Genomic DNA, 20,792 nt, shown 5'->3' with positions numbered 1-20,792 from the left:
AAAGAGGAGGCTGCCTTTTTGCTTGTTGCAGGCAGGGTTAGGGCATCCAGTGGAAAGGGGTTTCTTTCTAGTTTTTTCCGGTCTCTGGGTTACTTTGTGCCTTTCCTCAGGTGCTCTGCACCGTCCCAGCTGCTGCCGCTCAAACACAGTATTGTCCACGTTGTAGCTCTTCAGTACACGTTGGACTGCAATCAAGTTCACCAGGACGGAAGGGATACGAGTTACTTTACCCAGAAAGTCCAATCTCCGGAACTCGTGGGTACAGGAGAGGGAGGAATCAAGGGCCACAGGCAGATGTGAGAAACATAAAAAGAATGACAGCCAGATGTTACGTGCCTCTTGACGGAAGAACATGATACCACCTAGCAAGAATCGATTCGCTGAAAAAGGAACTGGTAAGATCAGCCTTGGGAGCAGGGTTTCAAAGCCCGGCACTGCTGACATTTTGAAGCAGATAACACCTTGTGGGGAGCTGTCCTATACCTTGTAAGACGGTTAGTTATCAGCATCCTTAGCCCCACCTGCAAGATGCCAGCAGCACCCCTCTGCTTGCGACCACCAAAAAATGTTCTCAGATATTACCGAACGTCTCCTGGGTGGCAAAATGCCCTTGGTCTAGGGCTTTTTGCTGCTTAATCTAACCACCAGTTTATGGAAACAGGGGACAGATTAACCTGTTACATGTCACTACAGGGCTCACATCAACAAAAGTCAGTAGGTAGAACACAGGACAACCTAGTTTTTTCAAAAAATAAACAAAGGAAAAAAAGCCAGGGGGAGGGGAACCCAAAGGTTAAGAGACTTAGGAGAGTGTCGATCAAACGCCTGGTCGGGACTTCTGGGGACTTCCGGAGCCTCATCAAAACAAACCCGTGTAAGGGGAGCACTTGAGACCGACTAGGGAATTTTCAACAGTGTCTTGATATTTAATGTTTCAGAATGAATTCAGGAGAATCTCTTTCAGATGTATATACCAAATTCTTATAAACTCTACTTCAAAGTAATTTGAGTGGGTGGGGGTGTGAGGGAGCGGTTGTGATGATGGATAAAATGAGACAGGCCATAAGTTAATGACAAAAGTGAATGATGAGGTTCATGACAGTCTCTAATTTTTGCAGGTAATTGACATTTTTCATAATTAAAGAAGCAAGCATAAAAGTGATAACAGCATAACAAAAAGCAGCCAAAAAAAAAAGGGGGGGGTGATGTTGAGTAAGAATCACCATTCTACCATCTGAATGCACGGGTCAAAGGGAATGGAATTCCCAAGACCTCTTAGGTAGACAGTGCGCCAAACAGTCTCCTAACAAGAGTAAAACATACAGCGTAAGCTGGTCCAGGCTATGTTTAAAAAGTGATACTAGCTGCCTTGAGAATCACATTAATCACCCGAATTCCAAATGTTTTATAAATATTACTATTTTAGAGCACTTTAAAGATAAGAATAAGCCTGTACTTAGCACTTTCTCAGAAAGCATTACACACTATCATTTTAATTTGACAGAAAGCATAAGAAGTGGATGGAACAGAGCGGACCATTTTAGGGCTAGTTTTGTAGGTCTTTAACTAGAGGGCTGGACCGAGGACACACCATACCAAAGGCATATCGTACAGTGCTTTCTATTTTTAACCATAGTACTTAAGGAAAAAAAGAGAAAGAACAAAGGAATACAACTTAGCGGAACAACTCATTTTTATAAAAATGTGTTTTATTTTAAAACAGGTCTATAAAAGTAGAAATCACATACAAAAATACAGATTACTCTGACATGTTAGCAAAATAGCTTATGGCTGGACTTGAGTTTGGAAGTACTGCATGTTTGAGGGCATCTGGAAATCACAGTCCAAATGGATCCTATCATCAGCCCTTGTCACTAATCTGTAAACAATAATTTCATGTAGTATATTTAGCACTTTTTAACTAGTACAAAATCGAAACAATCATTTCCCGTATAATGCCACTTTAAAATGTTCTTCCTTAGGCCTGAGCTGATAAGGGCACTTCATACCGTAGTTTCTAACATTTAAAAAGTCTGATTTAAAAACAATTAATGTGAACAGAAATAACAGGTTTTAGCTCTTTTTGTTCCATTTTGAACATATGGGAAGGTCATCAATTTAAAGACATTAGTGTTTTGTTTTGTTTTTTTAAGTAGAATTTAATCCTTTTTCTTCTAGACACCATTAAAAAAAAAATCACTGTTGCTATCAAAAGATTCCACACCTGAGTCTTAACTTTGTAAGTTTCAAGTTGTCTTACTGCTTTGAAATTGCGTGGAACCCACACCTACTCCGAGGTTATGTCTGTGAGTCAATGAACATGTAGTTCTTAGGGAACTCGAGGTCTAGTAACTAGAAAACAATGACTTTCAAACAATTATTGTGGGAGACAATTTTTTTTAAGAAGACAATTTAAAATACTTGATTCTAGAATAATATAAAAATAACTTTAAGAACCTTGGCTATAAAGGAAAATGGCAGGCAACTTCAGTTTGGCGTTCCATCCAACATTTCAAGAATAAAGACTGGCTACTACCACCTTTCTAAAACAAAGCAAGTCATCTCAAAAGCTAAAGAACTCACGTTAACATCACTTGATCAGAAAGTTAGAAGACCACAATTATATTTCCTCAGCTAATTCGGAATTCTGGGAACACAGGGCATGAAGGAAACTTCACGAAGGTGCATTAGAGGATACTTCAGATTAACCCGTCATAGAAAACTGCCTCTTGAGCCTTCAAATTCTGTACCAATTCTTTACCGCTGATTGGTTAGTTGTTTTTCATTTAGATTTCCAGGTGAATTGCCCAGGGCTTTGTTTCCATGAACCTAATTTCAAATCTAAAGGCAAAGTTGAAATGCCTATTTTTCGATCTCTGGAAGAGATTGCCACAAATGCTACTATCCTATGATTCTCCTTTTGTTCCGTTCACAATACAAATACTTCTACCAATCTATGTTTTACAAAGCAATACTGCAAAATTAAATAGAAGAAAGTTACCATATAGATCGTGAAAATGATTTGCTGGTGGTGAATCTTACGCTTGATTCTAAATAGATTGAATAAGAAGGACACTTGAAAGAGGTGGCTCAAATCTTGCTGTTTAAGGTATCCTGAAATTACAGGTTCTCCTAAAATTCCAAAAGGCCTTAAACTTAGGCTCTTAAGTGCACAGAAGCAGTGACCGAAGCTTTTCTGGTTATTTAGAAAAAGCAAAACTTCATAGTTTTCGCTCTCAAATGGTTGTCTAATATACTTGCAGAAGGAAGGCAAAGGGGAAACCAAGAATAAAAACAGCCGAGTGCTCCAGCAAGCGGGCTACCTGCCTATTTTCCCTGTTCCAAAGAAAAGAGGGGACAGCATCCTGCAATAAATGCTTCATAGGCAACTGGGCTTCTGCAGTGTCAGCCGGCATCGGATGCCCCATATCTCCTGGGGTTTTTTGTTGCCAGTGGTCGGCCTGGCGATGGTGGTGAAATGGGAACTATTAATCTGTAGATGAGGAAGGGCTTCTTTTAACAGTTGAAGGGTACCGTCTGGCACGATTCCAAAAACTTGTAGTGTTTTTAGGGTGGGAATTTCTCCAAGTTCACTGGAAAAGGAAGAGAGACCTTTCAGAGTAGCAGTCCATGGTGACTGATCCACTAGAGTTCCATGACCCAATTTGTGCCACTTGTATCATAGTCCATAAAATGCAAACTGAAAACACAATTTGCCATCAATGATCTGAGGAAAGAGCAAAGGTGAATCAAAGCAGAAAGCACAGGCTACGGCTCGGACAATATGGCCTGAGGACCCATGCAGGCGCGTTTTGCTAAATGTTTTCTCACAACCTGAATACCCCGAGGTTTATTTAAAACCAACCATAGTTGTTTCCTTTCTCCGTTCTTGATTTAAATTGAGAGGAGTTACCGTATGGTGAGAAGCTAGAAGCTGGTGATGGTAAAGAATCACCATGGGTTACACGTAGTTTCAAAGTATGGACTTGACCTTTATTTGAACTAGTCTCCTCCTCTCAAAAGAACAGCAGAAGTTAAGGTAACTTCTCAGTAAGTCCATTGCCTGCGACAAAACCTAACAGCGACTTCACTAAGGTACTTTGGACGGGGCTATGCAGTTGGGTGCAGGTGGAGAAAAGGAGTAACTGCTCACACCTTTTCTACGAGAGGCAAAAGCCGTCTGACTTCTCTACATAGCACTTTTTTTTGGGGGGGGCGGTCACATCTATGCCAATCCTCTTCTCAGCTATTTCCCATTAAGTGAAATACAGTTCTGTCAACAGTGACATTCTGATCCACGAGAAAGGGAGACTGTTTCCCCAAAGTAAATACTTCTAGGTAATGATTCTTTCTTCTTAACTCAGATCTATGTGCTTAGAAATTCATCTCTCTGATCTGTATTTGCTCCAGGTTGGGACACACGGTACAAAGTCTTAGGAAAGGGAATATTTAGTTTGGAATATCAACAAAATCCCACTGCAGATCAATGAACACATCAATGACCTAGCGTTAGAAGCATCCTTTTTATTTTCCTGTTGCTGATAATTGCTAAAAAAACCACTTTCCTCATAGCAATTATCACCTGGCCGCCAATCTTTCTTCCTTCCAGCCTATTCTATATGTCAAGGTCCAAGGCATCTTCCTAAAGCCTAGCTCAGGTTATGTCACCCCTCCACCCCTTCCACCCTCCAAGCCTTTGATGCTGCCCTCTTGTTTACGGAACTCAAACTGTTCCACTGGCCTTAGGACTTTCCACGTTCAACCCACTCGCCCAGTCACCCCACTACCCCTAAATGTATTTATCCTACTTTCAACAAGTATATTAAACACCACAGATGTCTAATACATGTTAGATGAATAAAGATGAAGGGTAATTTAGAAAATAAGAGTACTATCTAAGTAAGATAAATATGCTCGGAGTTCATAAAAGGACGGTAAGATCTGGAGGTTACAACAGATAAAAAAGACGATAAGGAATAACAAAGTACTGTTCTTCTTCAGGTAAACTGATCTCTGGAATAGACACAGGAGTGCAAAGAAAGGCCGCAGCACAGAGATGCTTACACTCAACATCACTTAAGATGACAGCAATTCTGCCCCAACCTTAAATCCCTCTTATGTGAAATCTGAGTATTTGAGAACCTTGTAATGAGAATTTGGGTGCTGGGATATTCGAATTAGCCAAACTGTAAGTCATTCTACAGTGGACAGTAGGTGGGAGTGAGGAAAGGATGTATAGCAGATGGCGGAAGAAATGTTCCTGCAACAGTGTTGAGAAGGAGCCTTGGTGGGAGGAAGGAAATGGCAGCAGACTCTCAGAAGACACTCAGGTGTCCTAGGTGAGAAATGAGTGAGCTGCACACCATGGGATGGTGGATGATCCAGGCTGAAAAGCCAGAAAGTCTTTCACAATTTTAAGGAGACCGAAAATAAAACGAAACAAAACAACACTGAACGCCCCTTAGTACATGTGTCATCTTAGAACAAATTTATAAGCATCTATCTTTAGACTGAAAAGCAACCAAAGGACAGTAAACAGCAATGAATAAACAGTTGAAGAGCCATTGTTTCCAATTTAAGAAATATAAAAGGATAATGTCTTGTGTATCTTTGGTTCATCCAAGTAAACGAAAGATATTTACAGACCCTTTCACAGGTCCACACCTTATCTCAATGACACAATCCTGTTTTCCTTATAAAATCTAGTAAACGCCTAACTACAAATTCTCCTACCACAGACTTTTTATTTAGTTTCTCCTAATCTCAGATCAGTTTACTATCTCCAACGTGGCTTTCTTACTTGAACGAGATACAGAATAATCAGAAGAAAGTTTGGACATAGGGGATAAGATCACTTCAGGCCGAAAGGAATAGATACAATGTGGACATATTCTGTAGAAGAAAAACCTACGGTCTCCCAAGCATTCTAAAGCACTAGTATTACAGAAGAAGTCACTCAAAATTTTTTTTCCCACTTCTAAGAAATAAGAATTCTTTAGCATAAATGGCTTTCTCAAAATTATTATTGAGGATCCATAGAAGTCTTCTATGAATTTCGAGTACATCAGCTGCCAGAATGAAATTAGAGAAAATAACACTTTATCTTAAGAAACTTCTAACGATAGGGTACGGGCAAACTCATTTTAATGGATTCATAAGGTTTAACCAGTGTACTATTTACATAATGCCTGAAGAAACACACTCTTTTACCTTCAAGTAAAAGGAGAGCATCTTTTTTCTCTCTGTTCTCATTCTTTTTTGGTCATCTGATTTGTATCTGAACTCCTGATGCCCATTTCTCTTATTTCAAGATAAGGTTGAGACAAGTCACGACAAGGCAGTGAGGGTTCAAACTCAGGTCCGTGACTTGAGGTCTGTGCCCTTAACCACCCATTCACTCTGCCTGCAGGTAGGACCCCGCAAGTGTTATTATTCTACTGGACGAAAATACTAAACTGTGAGAGCTCACAGCCTTCCCTTAGCCTCTGCTCAAGAAAAAGCATTGGGGATTACCTGCTTATTAGCTTCTTTCTCGGGAGAGAAAGAACAGAAGTGAGACTGGGTAAGATTCTCTTGAGAAAAGCAACCAAAAAAGACTGATCACTGTCGTCCCCAGGGGCTGCACAGGCAATGACGCCAAAGCCCAGACGGCTAGGACAGGAGAGACAGGTGACAGAGATGCTCTCTAGGTGGACGCTAGAGGCCCCTAGGAGTTCTGGATACTAGAGGGCACCAGATTTTAATACGTGTTTCCATATAGAGGAGTTCACACCCTACCGTCTAAGAGCCACGGAAGTGAAGACCATCCCTTTTAGGCAGTGCTTTTTCAAACGAGATACTGGCTCAGACCCTGAGCCCCAAGATTAATTAAAGTGATTAATTAAAAATGTAATTACTGGATTCTCTAATTCTACTAGTTAACCCTGTATAGCTGACGTATCTGATTTATTAATTCTTGAGACTAACTTAGAAGATCCAAACCAATCGTTCGAGGACTACAAAAATTCTTTGTTCAAATTCACTACCTTCTTTGGCAGGAATCAGAAGCTAAATTACTTCCTTCGGACAGGGGGGCTCCAGGAGGGCACAGCCTCGGTCAAGGCGTACCGGCTGGAACAAGCGGGGCGCCCGGCCAAATTCAAGATACTGACTTCCTGTGGTTTTCAATAAAACTGCTATACGTTTACACCTACACGAGAAGGATTTTCTGGCCCTTTGCGGATAGAAGAAAGGAAACTTTAAAAATAAACAGACGATGTTACTCCTAGGATGACTTGGGAATAGCACCTTGTAAAAGACAGACAGCCCAGACTCCTTTTGGCACTCCCTTGATTTTGTGGAAGGTGCTGAGCAGGTACAAAGTGAACCCTCCTAACAGCTACTGGATTAGCTACGGACTATTTTCATCGGCCCAGAAAACCTAGGGTGCAGACCTAGCTCAGCCATTAACTTTCTTTACAGCCTCAGGTTAAGTCACTTCACTCTCCTGGATGTCAGTCTCCCCCATTCCAAGATAGCACCGGACTCATGCCATCTACCGTTTACATGATGCCATTCCTCCCATTCTTTGACCACCGTCCAGGATAGACATCACTAGAAGATTACAGAATTTTCATCTCAGCCCAGAGGGAGCCTTTCAGAATTAACTGGAGTTGATTTGAAAAATGTGGGGGAGCAGGGAAGAAAGTCCCCATTGGGTCTGCTTCCCCAGTTATACTCTGAGCTTGCTGGAGGTAAAAACACGGTCTTCTCATTTTGCAAGGCTTCCAGATACCAGAGCGTGGCATTCTAATATTTAAACCTGCTTCTAGCTAAATAATAAATGTTTAGTAAATTATCCCAGTCAACTTTCCAAGATATTTTAAGCAAAAAATTTTGCCTTGATTTTTCTGTTTTGTGGCACTTCCCTAACCTCCTTGTGGTACACCAGTGGTGATGTTCAAGTTTTTTTTTAATTTAAATTCAACTAGCCAACATATAGTACATCATTAGTTTCAGATGTAGTGTCCAGTAATTTATCAGTTGCGTATAACACCCAGTGCTCATCACATCACGTGCCCTCTCAATGCCCGTCACCCAGTTACCCCATCCCCCACCCGCCTCCCCTCCAGATGTTCCAGTTTTAAGCATCTGCTATTAATAACAGCAGATATTAGCACCAAGTGGCATCTCTTTTGCTCCCTGTCTTCTCCTACTTTTAGAAAATGAAAGACTTACAGTAAAGTTTCAGGTATTATATCATAGCACCGACTGAGTGAGAGATGTTGGAGGTAGTTGAGCTGGTAAAATTCCGGAAAGCAGTCATTCTTCAGCATGACGCTATCGCTGGAACAGAGCAGAAGAGCAGACTCAAAACCTATGCATCAGTTCAGATGGCGAAAACAGAAATAACCGGCCGCTTGGTTCCTTCAATTCAACATGTTAAGATCCTTTCCTCCTTCAATGAGCAGTCATGATTTTTCAATGTTTGTTTTAAAATAAATAAACGAAAAAAAATACCTTAAGTCTAGGTGGACAAGATTGGGGCATCTTCCAACTAAGGTTGAGACATCTAGGGAAGAAAATGATGGTCACTGTTAAATGAGGAACAAGACAACTATCAACAGCTGTCAACGCTATCGTTAGACTTTGCGCTAGACGCTTGGAACGATGAATGCAATTAGAGTCACACTCTCAGAAATAAAACACAGAATCATCACCTTGGCATATAAGATTTTGAACCTAGAAAATCCAAGAGAATCAACTGGAAATAGTAAGAAAACTATGTAATTTGATAAGTTAATAACAACCCATAGCTTACCTATGTATCTGCAATACCTACGTGGGGAAAAAAGAAAAAAAAACCCACTCACACTAGCAAAATGCAAAACCAAACACCATCATCTATAAACAAATAACGTATTATAAAGGTAGCACTTAAAATTAGTGGGGGAGGGGCGCCTGGGTGGCACAGGGGTTAAGCGTCTGCCTTCGGCTCAGGGCGTGATCCCGGCGTTATGGGATCGAGCCCCACATCAGGCTCTTCCGCAGGCTCTCCCAGTCCCCCTGCTTGTGTTCCCTCTCTCGCTGGCTGTCTCTATCTCTGTCGAATAAATAAATAAAAAATCTTTAAAAAAAAAAAATTAGTGGGGGAAATCATAGGTTATTTTTAAAAATTATATTGCTACTACAAGCAGGAAAAAACTTATTTCTCCAACTCAAATAATATTTCCAAATAAATTCCACATATATTTAAAAGTCCTAAAATGCAAAAATGTAGGGTAATTATTCATTGGCTCTTGGGATAAGTAAGGATTTTCTAAACACAAAAGAAAACATAAAAGAAACGCTGATAATTTACTACGTAAGAATTCTAAGTCTACCATGTTAAAGCAAAACAAACACAAAATTAAAGAAGTATCAGAAAACTGGGAATGTTTCCAACATATATTAAACAGAGAGTTAATGGTCTTATATGAAGAGTAAAGAAAGATAAACACAGAAAATAGGCAAATAATATGAAGCAATACTTGGCCAGAGAGAAAAATGGAGCAAGAAAGGAAAAATAAAATTAACATATTGTTTTTCAGCTATCAAATGAAAAAAAATTCTATCCTAATATCCAGAATTGATGAAATATAATAAAGCAGGTCCCACGTATATTACAAGTGGATATTTAATTTTATGCAGCCTTTCAGGGGAGCAAACTGATTTTTTGGTGTGGCTGGGCATTATACACTTGGTTCTTTGGCTCAGTAATTCTACTTTTAGAAAAACAATGAGGTGTGCAAGAAAATATTCATTTTAGCAATACTTATAATAGCCCCTTCCCCAATTATTTTGTTAACCTCCATCCATTCTGTGGAATGCAATGCCAATGGCAGTTACTCAAAAGCTTTTAAATAACACTTCATGACATTAAAAAATATTCAAGCTATAGTGTATAGTGAAAACAAAACAAAATACATACAATGCACTACAATCTCAGTTTAGTAAAAACACACTCAAAAACTCATATTTATATAAAAACTCACAGAGGGAAAAAGGTTCATGGGGTTGGGGGGTAAGGCTGGAAGGAAATACACCCAAGGGTGGTGGGATTACAGATAATTTCAGAATTGGGAAGAGAGTCACATGTGCTACTTTGCAATCAGAAAATCAATAGGGGCACCTGGGTAGTTCAATTGGTTGTGTTCGACCTGTGATTCTGGCTCAGGTCAGGATCTCAGGGTCTTGAGATGGAGCCCCGCCCCCCCATCAGGTTCTGCTCTGGATGTGGAACCTGCTTAGGATTCTGCCCCCTCTCCCCACTGCTCTCTTTTAAAAAAAAAAAAGGAAGAAAGAAAGAAAGAAAGAAAATGAATACATGTTATTTATTTTTAAAAATAAACAAGCTTTGTTCACAGTTGGGGTTTTTTCTTCCCACAGTTCTGTCTTCAGCCCCTTCCCCTCCCCTGAATCCTAGAACTGCATTCTATTTTTATTTTTATTTATTTTAAAGATTTTATTTATTTATTTGACACAGAGAGAGACAATCAGCAAGAGAGGAAACACAAGCAGGGGGAGTGGGAGAGGAAGAAGCAGGCTCCCAGCGGAGGAGCCTGATGTGGGGCTCGATCCCAGGACCCCGGGATCACACCCTGGGCCGAAGGCAGACGCTTAACGACTGAGCCACCTAGGCACCCCTAGAACTGCATTTTAAACTCCCCTCAACATACCCACTGTGATGTGGGACAGGCACTCAAATTCATGCCTAAAAGCAAATACTTCATTTCTCCTCTAAATGTGGTCCCTAAAGTCTTCGCTGTCTCTGAGAAAGTGCTAACGTCACCGATCAGCTGCTTAGGCCGAAACCCCGGGAGGCACACTCAACCGTTCTCTCACATCCCACATCCAGCCTGTTGGCTTCTGAATGTCTGATCACTTCTTGGCACGTTGCACGTCACCCCCCGAGTCTCTTACAGCCTTGTCTCAACACAGCACTAGAAGACGACTTTTACAGGTGAGTCAGATCCTCTCATTTCCTGCTTAAAATGCTACCGCGGCTTCCCATCTCACTCAGAGAAAATCCGAACAAAGCTTCTGCCTTGGCTTAGAGAACCCTGGGCTATCTTACCTCCTATCACTGTGCTCCTTGCTCCCTCTCACACTGGTTCCCCATCAAGGCCTCTGCACTTGCTGGTCCCAGTTCCAGAATGTTCTTTCCTCACTTATCTATACAGCTCATGCCTTCACTCAATCAGGCCTCTGCTCAGGTGTCACTTCCAGGGAGAGGCCCTCTCTTTGGCCCTTCCATCTGAAAACAGCCCCCCTCTGGCCAATACTCTGCCTGGTCACTCCGCTCCATTTTTCCTTCCTGCTTTTACCTCCTCTCATCACATTTAGTTATTTGTGGGTTGTCTGGCTCCCCTGCCAGAACGTACACTGCACAGCAGTGACTTCATCGGTTTTGCTCAAGGCCACAGCTCCCAAGTCGGGAACAGGGCTTTGCGCATCATAGGTGCTCAATAAACATTGGTTTAATGAGTGACTAAAAAATGAAGAAGTGCACAGGACAATCTTGAGCGACCCATCACGGAGCCAGCCCACCAGCCAGCCCCCAAAGCCCCAATTAGATCCAATCCGATTTTGATGCCACCTAAGAAAGAACAAAACCTCGGGGGGTAGAACTGGCTAGTGTCCAGCCCTCATTTAAGCCCCGGTGTCCCTCAGCGGAAAGGGTTAGTAAACAGCAGTCACTACTAAGATTCCCTCTACACACTGTCCCCTTCATTTCGCCTCGAGCTGGAGAGCCACCTGAGCCAGAAGGCATCTTAAACCCCAAATCTAACCTGTTATTTTAAGGAGAGAGGTGATTTCATCTAGAGAAATCAAGGTCAAATCCAAGACCCTGGTCAGTGCTTCCCTACTGCCCCACGGGGGTGGCAAAAAGAACAGCGACGATCACGGCACGCTCACTAGGGTTAACGCGCATCATGGGATTAACCCACTTCCTTCTTACCACGACTCTAAGAGATGGCTTCCACTATTATCTCCGTTTTACTGACGAGGAAACTGAGGAACAGGGAAGTTTAGCAACTTGCTCAAGACTACCCAGGGAACGGCAGAGCAGGAACTTGACCCCAGGCGGACCAGTACCAGTCTAGGAGCTAAAAGGGCATTCATATTATCTTCTAAATAGTGTAGTGGGGACCACTGTTAAAGACATTGAAACATCTGATTCCCACTGCGTAACTCAGAGCACACACACTTCAACTTAAATTACGGATCTTTGACCTTGCCCTGAATGTGTCTAACAAGCAAGATTTTATTACCTATTATTCTTGCCAGAGTTTGGTAAACAAGCTCTCTATTCTTTTCTGGAGGAACAAAGAGAAGCGTTTAAAGCCAAACTTGGACAGATTAACAGCAGCTTGCCTACAGCAGTTTCTCCACCTCGCACCCTAGAACCTTGTTTCATTCAGAAAAACTCTCAATAAAACGGGAAATTCAGATAAGGAAATGTCAATGAGGCACTGCCTTTTCTTGGCTTGGGGATGAATAGGGAAGAACTGGTGGTGGGATTCAACGTGAAGACGCTGCTTGCTGGGGGGAGTTTAAAATCTTTGGAAGGCAATTTGGCAAGAACAACCCAAAGCTTAAGAACAGAGCCTAATCCTTGACTCAGCAATCCCACTTTTAAGAATCCACCCTTAGAAATGCACACCAAGATTTGTCTCTGTCCATGACAAGGTTGTTTATAAAAGGAAAAAACTGGAAAGATTCTAAAAGTCCATTACAAGGAGATCAAGTGAAGAAATTATTATTGAATTGATACAAATTATTCCATATCTATTTGTTTTTTTTTAATTACTTAATTATATTTTTATTTAGTTAAATTCCTCAAACTGTTTAATACTTTAAAAAATTTAGGGGCGCCTGGGTGGTGCAGTCAGTTAAATGTCCGACTCTTGGTTTTGGCTCAGGTCATGATCGCGGGGTCTTGAGATGGAACCCCATGTTGGACTCCCTGTTCAGTGTGGAGTCTGCTTGAGATTCTTTTTTTTTTCCATTTTAAATAACTTCTATATGCATAATCTCTTCTGTTACCTCCTGATATTTTTTTTCCTTTTTTTAATTTAAATTCAATTAATCAACATATAATGTATTATTTGTTTTAGGGGTACAGGTAATTCATTAGTATTATATAATACCCAGTGCTCATTACAATACATACCCTCCCCAGTGCCCATCACCCAGTTACCCCATCTCCCTACCCACCTCCCCTCCAGCAACCCTCAGTTTGTTTCCTTTGATTACAAGTCTCTTATAGTTTGTCTCCTTCTATGGTTTCGTCTTGTTTCATTTTTTCCTCTCTTCCCCTATGATCCTCTGTGTTGTTTCTTAAATTCCACGTATCAGTGAGATCATATAATTGTCTTTCTCTGATTGACTTATTTTGCTTTAGCATAATACCCTCCAGTTCCATTCACATCACTGCAAATGGCAAGATTTCATTTGTTTTTGGTGGCTGCGATTTCAGATCTAAGTGACAGAATACCACATAGTCAATGCAAATGATGTGGTGTAGCTCCTAAAAATGGGATTATCTGGGGGTGGGGGGCAGAAGCATACTACAAAGTATTTCACGCACTACGTCCCACTTTAAAAAACACTTTTATGCAGGAAAAAGCCCAGCAAGAGCTTAGTGAGATTACTGATGATTTATTTTTCTTGGTGGTTTTTCCATATTTTATATATTTTTGAGAATGAATATATAATACTGTCATCAGATTAATTAGACAATTAAAGCATAACTGGAGGCTCCTGGGTAGCTCAGCCAGTTAGGCGTCTGCCTTCAGCTCAGGTCATGATCCCAGCATCCTGGGATCGAGTGCCGCGTCGGGCTCCCTGCTCAGCAGGGAGTCTGCTTCTCCCTCTGCCTCCTGCTTGTGCTCTCTCTCTCTCTCAAATAAATTTTTAAAAAATCTTTAAAAAAATAAAATGACAAAATAAACAAAGCATAAGTGAACGCTGAAGCTTATAAAGTCTGTTAACGTGCACACATTGCCCCTCACTTCAAATGCCTACGTTCAACTAAACAACTTCACGGTCCTCTTAGATCGAATTAAGAAGAGCTGTAAATATGAGCTTGTAAACAGAGTTTATAACGAGTTTTCAACCGTGGCACTACTGACATTTCAGATCAGATTATCCTTCTGTGCTACTCTGCTGTCCTGGGCACTCCTTTACCAGAAGTCCCGGCTTCTGCCCACTAGTGGCCAGGACCACGCCCGCAGCTGCAGCCAGCAGAAATGTCTCCAGACCTCCCCAAATGTCCCCCTGTGGGTACACTGCCCCTGGTTGAGAACCACCGCTTCATACGGACCAAACACAGCATTCATCTAGTTTCTCTTGCAGGTCTCTCCTACTAATGTAGCGGATTAAACAAGTTCTGCTTAAAAACAAACTGGTTTCAAGTATAAAGGTTTCCACTTCGAGATGCTGGATTCCAGTCTCGATGCTACCCACCCGCTGTTTGTCTTTACCTATCCTTTCTCATCAGCTGTCACCTCATCTGAAAAATGGGACTGAGAACAGGGGCGCCGCATTAAAGGCGACCAACGATGCAGGACAGCACTTGGGAGCTCTTCAGGAAATCACACTCACTACTGCTGTGGTTGCCGAGAAGGGAGGGGCCTACCTGATCTCTGCAGGTTCTTTCGATAGCCGCTGAGGTTCAGCTGGGTGATTGTCTCGGACACATGCGCGACAGCCACCTGCACGTGCTTCTCGGTGAAGTCATAGCACCAGGACAGGTTCAGCTCATCCAATCTGCACACCAGAGGAGAAAGAAGGAAAGCATGAAACCAGGACACAGGAACGGGCTCTCGGTAGCACGGACTCAAAGCTGCCAAAGAAAACACAAAGCCACAGATTCCTTAACCATTTCATGTGTAGAAACTCTGCTTCTCGAAGCAGCTCCCTCTGCTCACCTGAAACTGCCCTCTCCCCTCCTGACACACTCCCCTGCCCTGGTGTGCCCCCAGAAAGTTGCCAGGCGATCTGAGCCCAAGTATTAGTGAGTGATGCCCCCTTCTGGAAATGGAGGGAACACTCTCTCCTCCTCCTGGTGACTCAACCCTCATTGAAGAACTAGATGGCGCAGTTCTAGCCTCTTTTTTCTCTCAACCACCCAGGCTGTCAGCAAACAACCACAGAGACTGAACAATCACTCGAGAGGCTTTAAAAATTTGATGGACTATACCCAATAAAGAGACATAAATGTTGCAAAAGGTCTCTTCATCTTATCTGACTTCTAATGACTGAGCAAATAAATTCAAAGACAATATCCAATGATTAAGCCACATACCCCATTCCTGACATTGCTGAATAAATGTAGGGTCATTTATTTTTACCTCACGGATAACACTTCTTATCCAAAGGCAATCTACTTTCAGCAATCATTAAAGAGACACAGGTACAATGCCATAGCAGAAAGATCAAGGGATATTAAAAAGGACACACACACACACACACACAGTATTCTGTGAGCCACGTCCTCCTCTTACTTAGTAACATCTGTATCTGTAGCCTTATTTATATGCTGACATTATTACATGAGATAAGGATGTTTTTAATGGAGTCACCCAAATTTATTATATCTGCATTAGTTAGGTACAGACACTACAGGGAAAAAGCCTGACTGTATAGTCAGGTATGAACAGATTAATTTCAACCATACTATTGATAAACACATTACTAAATTTTCCTTATTTTAATAGTAAAAAAAAAGGGGGGGGACTACTACACAAGTATCCTCTTCAAACCTAACCAATTTGGCTCCTCGTTTGAACAGAAAGGTTAGAGCGTGAAGGATGCTGGTACGTAGCATCAAGAGCTCAGAGCCAGGAACAGCTCAAGGGATAGATCCAATTCCTCGCTCGTGTGGGGGATAATTGTATATTTGCAAAAACAGTTCTATAATCAAGTCTCAAACCTTTCCTACCTGGAACAGCCGCTCAGCAAGGTCTTCAGGGCAGATTCGGAGAATCCAGAGCACCCAGAAAGATTCAGTCGCACTAAATTTGAGTTTTGCGCAAGATTACTGGAAAAAGAGAAAAATGTCAGAGGAATAACCAATGAGACACTGTTACTCAATTAATAAGCATTCTGAGGAAAGCAGGCTAGAGAAGTCAGTAGTTAAGCACGCAGGCCTTTGAGCCAGAAGTGAGTTTCAGTTCATGTCTCCCTCTCTGTAGGACACTAACCAGGATGCTTTGCCTCAGTTGACTCATCTGTGAAATGGCAGAATCAGTACCTTCTTGGTACAGCTGCTAAGATTAAATTATATAATATGATAAAGGCTCAGCACAATGCCTGGCACAAAGTAAGCACACAAGAAACACCAAGCGATGTAGTTTCTAAATTAAAAAAACAAAACCAAAACAAAACAAAAACCAGTGCTTGAATAGACATTATTTCTATTTCACCCATAATTAGAATGAGCTTGTAGGCACACTTCTGCTTGTTGAGTCTACAGGTTCTTGCAATTAAACATCTCTCAAATTTGCCCTCTCTACATTCCCAAATGCCTGTGTTAGTGGAACTCCATGATTAAGAGCGAGAGTTCTGGAATCATACTCCATTGCCAAGTTCAAATTTGGTTCTGCCTCCTACGAACTGTGTGACCTTGGACAAGTTATTCAGCCTCTCTGTGCCTCGGTTTCCATATCTGTAAAAAGGGAACAATCAGAACTTATGTCATGGGCATGGGTTGCTGTGAGAATTAATGAGATTACCCTTGAAGAACTTCGTATCTGGCACACAGTAAGTGCTCAATAAACACTGGTACTTATTATATGATGATGGTGTTTTTTCACATCAGGTTTCATCATTTCTCACCTGAATGAACACAACAGCATCTTAGCTAGTCTAGTTTTTTCCACATCTGGTTAATACTCCAAGGTGTCCAGCAAATTATCTTTCTAAATTTCAACTCGGACATGTTCCTTCCATTCTCAGAGCACGCTTCCCTCTTCGGAGCCCACCACGGAGTCCGGGCTTCCTACAGCATGGCAGGGGCCACGACGAGCTGCTCCTCCCGTGCTGGCACCCCCCCCCCCCCCCCACTGCACCCGGCGCGCTAGCAGTTCCCACCTGCTGCGGAGTTCAGAGCACACAGGCAGCTCTACCTGGTCGGCTCCTTCACCTCATCACGTGCACATCTGCAACCTGAGTACCTTCAATACCCTGCGTAAGAGTCACTTCCTCTACGAAGGCTGCCCTCCCTCAATATAATTAGGTCTCTCTGTGTGATGCCACATATTCACCGATGCATGTAACCCACACACCGCACTGTAATTATGTGCCTCTCCCACGAATGAGGCAGGGACCGTGCCTGTGTGCATCATCCTTGTGTGTCTAGAACCTGGCATGAGGCCTGGCACAGAGCTAGCATGCAAACTCGGGCTGCCTGGATGAGTCCTGCAAAGTACTGCAGAAGCTGGGGCACCCCACGGATATTTTCTGAGTCCATCTGGCTATGGACAGAAGGGCACCCCGATTATATTCAGGAAACAAAGGTAACGCACATAAAAACAACTGCCTTTGTCACATGCTCCTGACAGCCACTCACTTGACAATGGGATCTGACAGCTGTAGGCCTTCCAGGCTGAGATTCTGCAACTTGGAGCACTGCGACAGAATGCCATGGAGGGTAGACACCTCGATTACGGAGTTGGACAGATCCATGTGCTGCACACGGAAAGGGCTAAACACAGAGGGAAAAGAGAGGCTCCGTGAAGGCGGCTCACCCAAGTATCTCCACATCAAATCCAACCCCATCTCCTCCCCAGATGAGCAGCCAATCACAAACATGACCCTAAATACACAAGCAGTAGTTAGAGTTTCTGTCTTAAATCGCTACTAGATAACTCCCTTCCCTCATTCATTTTAAAGCTCAGGGGGATTTCAGGGGGCGCGTGGGTGGCTCAGTCGATTAAGAGTTAGCCTTTGCCTCAGGTCATGATCCCAGAGTCCTGGGATCGAGGTCCTCATTGGGCTCCCTGCTCAGCAGCGAGTCTGCTTCCCCCTCTCCCTCCGCCCCTCCCCCCATGCTTTCTCATGTGCATTTGCTCTCTCTCTCAAATAAATAAATAAAATCTTTAAAAATAAATAAAATTCAGGAGGATTTCTGCCAAGTCAAGATGGTGCTGCCGACAGAGTCCCACTTAGGAAATTAATTAGTGGGCATCATGAGAATGAGCTGAATGTGGGTGACAAGGCGATTACGCCTATGAATCTTCCTGGCAAAGGTGAGTAAATTACTAAAACAGAAAAGACAGTGGTATCAACGGCTAATATGGAGATACCTGGAGGAAACGCAGGTGTGGAAGCTTCTAGGTAACTGGGCCTAGAAGTCTGTTTGAAAGAAAGGGCTGAACTAGAGAAAAGGATCTGAAAGTTCCAGCACGACTGTGGGTGTGTAAGACAGCATATCCAAGGACAGTATGAGAATCAAGAGATGGCGACCAGGGACAGAGTCCGAAGTAGGAGGGGAAAGCGCACACATGCAGGGGACCCGGAAGGAACAGCCATGGGAGAAGGATAATCACCAGGGGAAGACGGGTGCTGCCATGTGACCATGGAGGGAAGGGGAAAGTACCAGAGTCGGGATGTAGGTTTTGTCCTTAACTCTGCTATCTTTAGCTTATCTTTCTGTTCAGTATCTAGTTATTCCACTCAAGTTTCAGATGGCTCTAAACCATATGGCAAAACTATCAGTAACAGAGAAGTAGTTTCTCAAAATCTTCCACAAAACGAACAAAAAGAGGGCATTCTTGCTCAGGTTGGAAATTTGTCCACCATAGGACTGGATACCCAGAATTATAACATCTGAGAAGACTCCTCACACCTTGTTTTTATCAGAAACGGGCAGTGTGGGAAGAGCTAGGCTGCCCTGCGTCTGCCGGTGAGTGCGTGGCTCCTGCCTCCTGGGACGCACGATGCCCAGCCTCCGGGGACCCCACTTGAGAAGCAAAATGTGCATCCTTGACCCCTGGCAGAGCCTAATAGTAACCCCAACTTCAAGGGGAATGGCGTCACTGAAAGCTGCGCCATGTTTCAACACAAAGGCCACACAGCAAAATATGCAACTTGCACTCAACTGCACAGACTTGTCACAGGCCGTAAGGCTGGCTACAGAAAAGAAAATAAAAAAGGGTTTTGATCTGTTTCCACCTTAAGACTTACAGCCTCTTCTGGGGATTTTTCTTTCTTTACCTGAAATGTTCAACCAATGGTTGATCCATAAATGATCGTGGGCAGCGGAAGGCAACCACCCCTCGAGACAGCAACCGACCAATCACATCTGGGTGCAGGTTTCTACCTGTGAGGTCTAACGTCTGCCACAGAGACTCGTCAAACCTGGAAAAGGGGGGGGGTTCCTTAGTAAGTTGGGGGCACTGGATACTGGAGGGCCCCACCACTGCTACTCAACAAGGAAGCTTTGGCCCCTAAATCGCCTTGAAGCAGATTCTAAAGGAAGCTCTGGTTTTGAGCTGACGATACAACTAGCTATGGTATTTTTTAAGACACAATTGAATATTTCTTGCTCATATCACGGATAAGCTTCCACCTTCAGCTACACACACACACACACACACACACACACACACACACACACATTTGTATGTATTTCCTTCAGATGGTTCAATGCTATTATTACCAATGTAATGATCCGAAACCACAGAATAAAATTTTAGTGTTCAATACAATCTGGTAATTTTAAAAATGATTGCTCCAATCATTTAACTGATTACTGAATAGGCAGGTAGGTTCAGAAGGGCCTCAGTGATCCCACTTGCTGTTTTTGTAAAGCACCCACGAGTTCCCACAATGACCCTAAGTAACATGGAAATACAAAAGCAGGCAAGTTAGTGCTTCAGCTGATCTTTGCAGACGGGCTTGAACTGAGCAGCTTCACTTATATGCAGATTTCTTCCAGTACTGTAAGTGTATTTTTTCTTCCTTATGATTTTCTTAATACCATTTTCTTCCCTTTAGTTTCCTTTATTGTAAAAATAAGAATATATAATACATGTAACTTACAAGTATGTGTTAATTGACTGTTCATGCTATGGGTAAGGCTTCCAGTCAACAGTAATCTACTAGTGAAGTTTCTGGGGGAGTTAAAAGTCCTATGCGGATTTTTGACTGGGCGGGGGGGAGGGGGTCAGGCCCCCTAGCCCCCTAAAATGCTGTTTAAGGCTCAACTGCACTTTATTAAAGAGATATGACTATCAAATATCTACTAGGAATAAGGAACCGTACAAAGGAGTTAAGGTGTTTTACAATACCCTTTACGCTTAAAAAAAACCGTATATGCGTGCACAGAAATGTATGTATATGTATGAACTAATGTGAAAGGAAAAATATTACTTAGATTTTGGATAGTGGTTCTAAAGCAAAAATGAAGTACCAAAATGTACTGAACAGTACAATGAGGGAGCTTTAACAGCCACAGATTAATTCAACTGAACAAAAAGAAGAAAACACAAGATCAAGCACAGAAGGGAACATTTTAAATGCCTACTAGAATTGTATTTTTTAATACGGCTTAAAATAAGCAGACCACTGGTTGGGCTCTAAAATAATTCTGTGTAAAGCAATTGTCAGGGTGTTACGTGACCTCTGTTACCAAGAAGGCAGTGCTTCATAGATGCCGGCTCCTACTTGTAGGACAACTGAGGTGGGGATTAATAGACTCTGCATGAAGGATAGCTGGCTGAAAAAGAAAACCACTAGGGGGTCACTTGGAGAGGGATCAGTGC

At 42.5% G+C, this 20,792-nt stretch overlaps 1 protein-coding gene across 1 annotated transcript in view; it reads right to left on the bottom strand.

Moving 5' to 3' along the window:
- Positions 1-1,691: 1,691 nt before the first annotated feature.
- Positions 1,692-20,792, bottom strand: part of SKP2 (S-phase kinase associated protein 2) — a 31,270-nt gene continuing 12,169 nt past the window's right edge. The window contains exons 4-10 of the mRNA XM_026506819.4: positions 19,243-19,386; positions 17,597-17,731; positions 15,968-16,066; positions 14,663-14,793; positions 8,500-8,551; positions 8,218-8,325; positions 1,692-3,593 (exon numbers count right to left, since the gene is read on the bottom strand). Coding sequence (XP_026362604.2) covers positions 3,380-3,593; positions 8,218-8,325; positions 8,500-8,551; positions 14,663-14,793; positions 15,968-16,066; positions 17,597-17,731; positions 19,243-19,386 — 883 coding nt within the window. The 3' untranslated portion in view covers positions 1,692-3,379. The remainder of the gene's footprint in view (positions 3,594-8,217; positions 8,326-8,499; positions 8,552-14,662; positions 14,794-15,967; positions 16,067-17,596; positions 17,732-19,242; positions 19,387-20,792) is intronic.

This window comes from Ursus arctos, unplaced genomic scaffold (genome assembly GCF_023065955.2).
Source record: "Ursus arctos isolate Adak ecotype North America unplaced genomic scaffold, UrsArc2.0 scaffold_15, whole genome shotgun sequence".
Taxonomy (NCBI): Eukaryota; Metazoa; Chordata; class Mammalia; order Carnivora; family Ursidae; genus Ursus; species Ursus arctos.
This window is presented reverse-complemented; position numbering and strand designations above follow the sequence as displayed.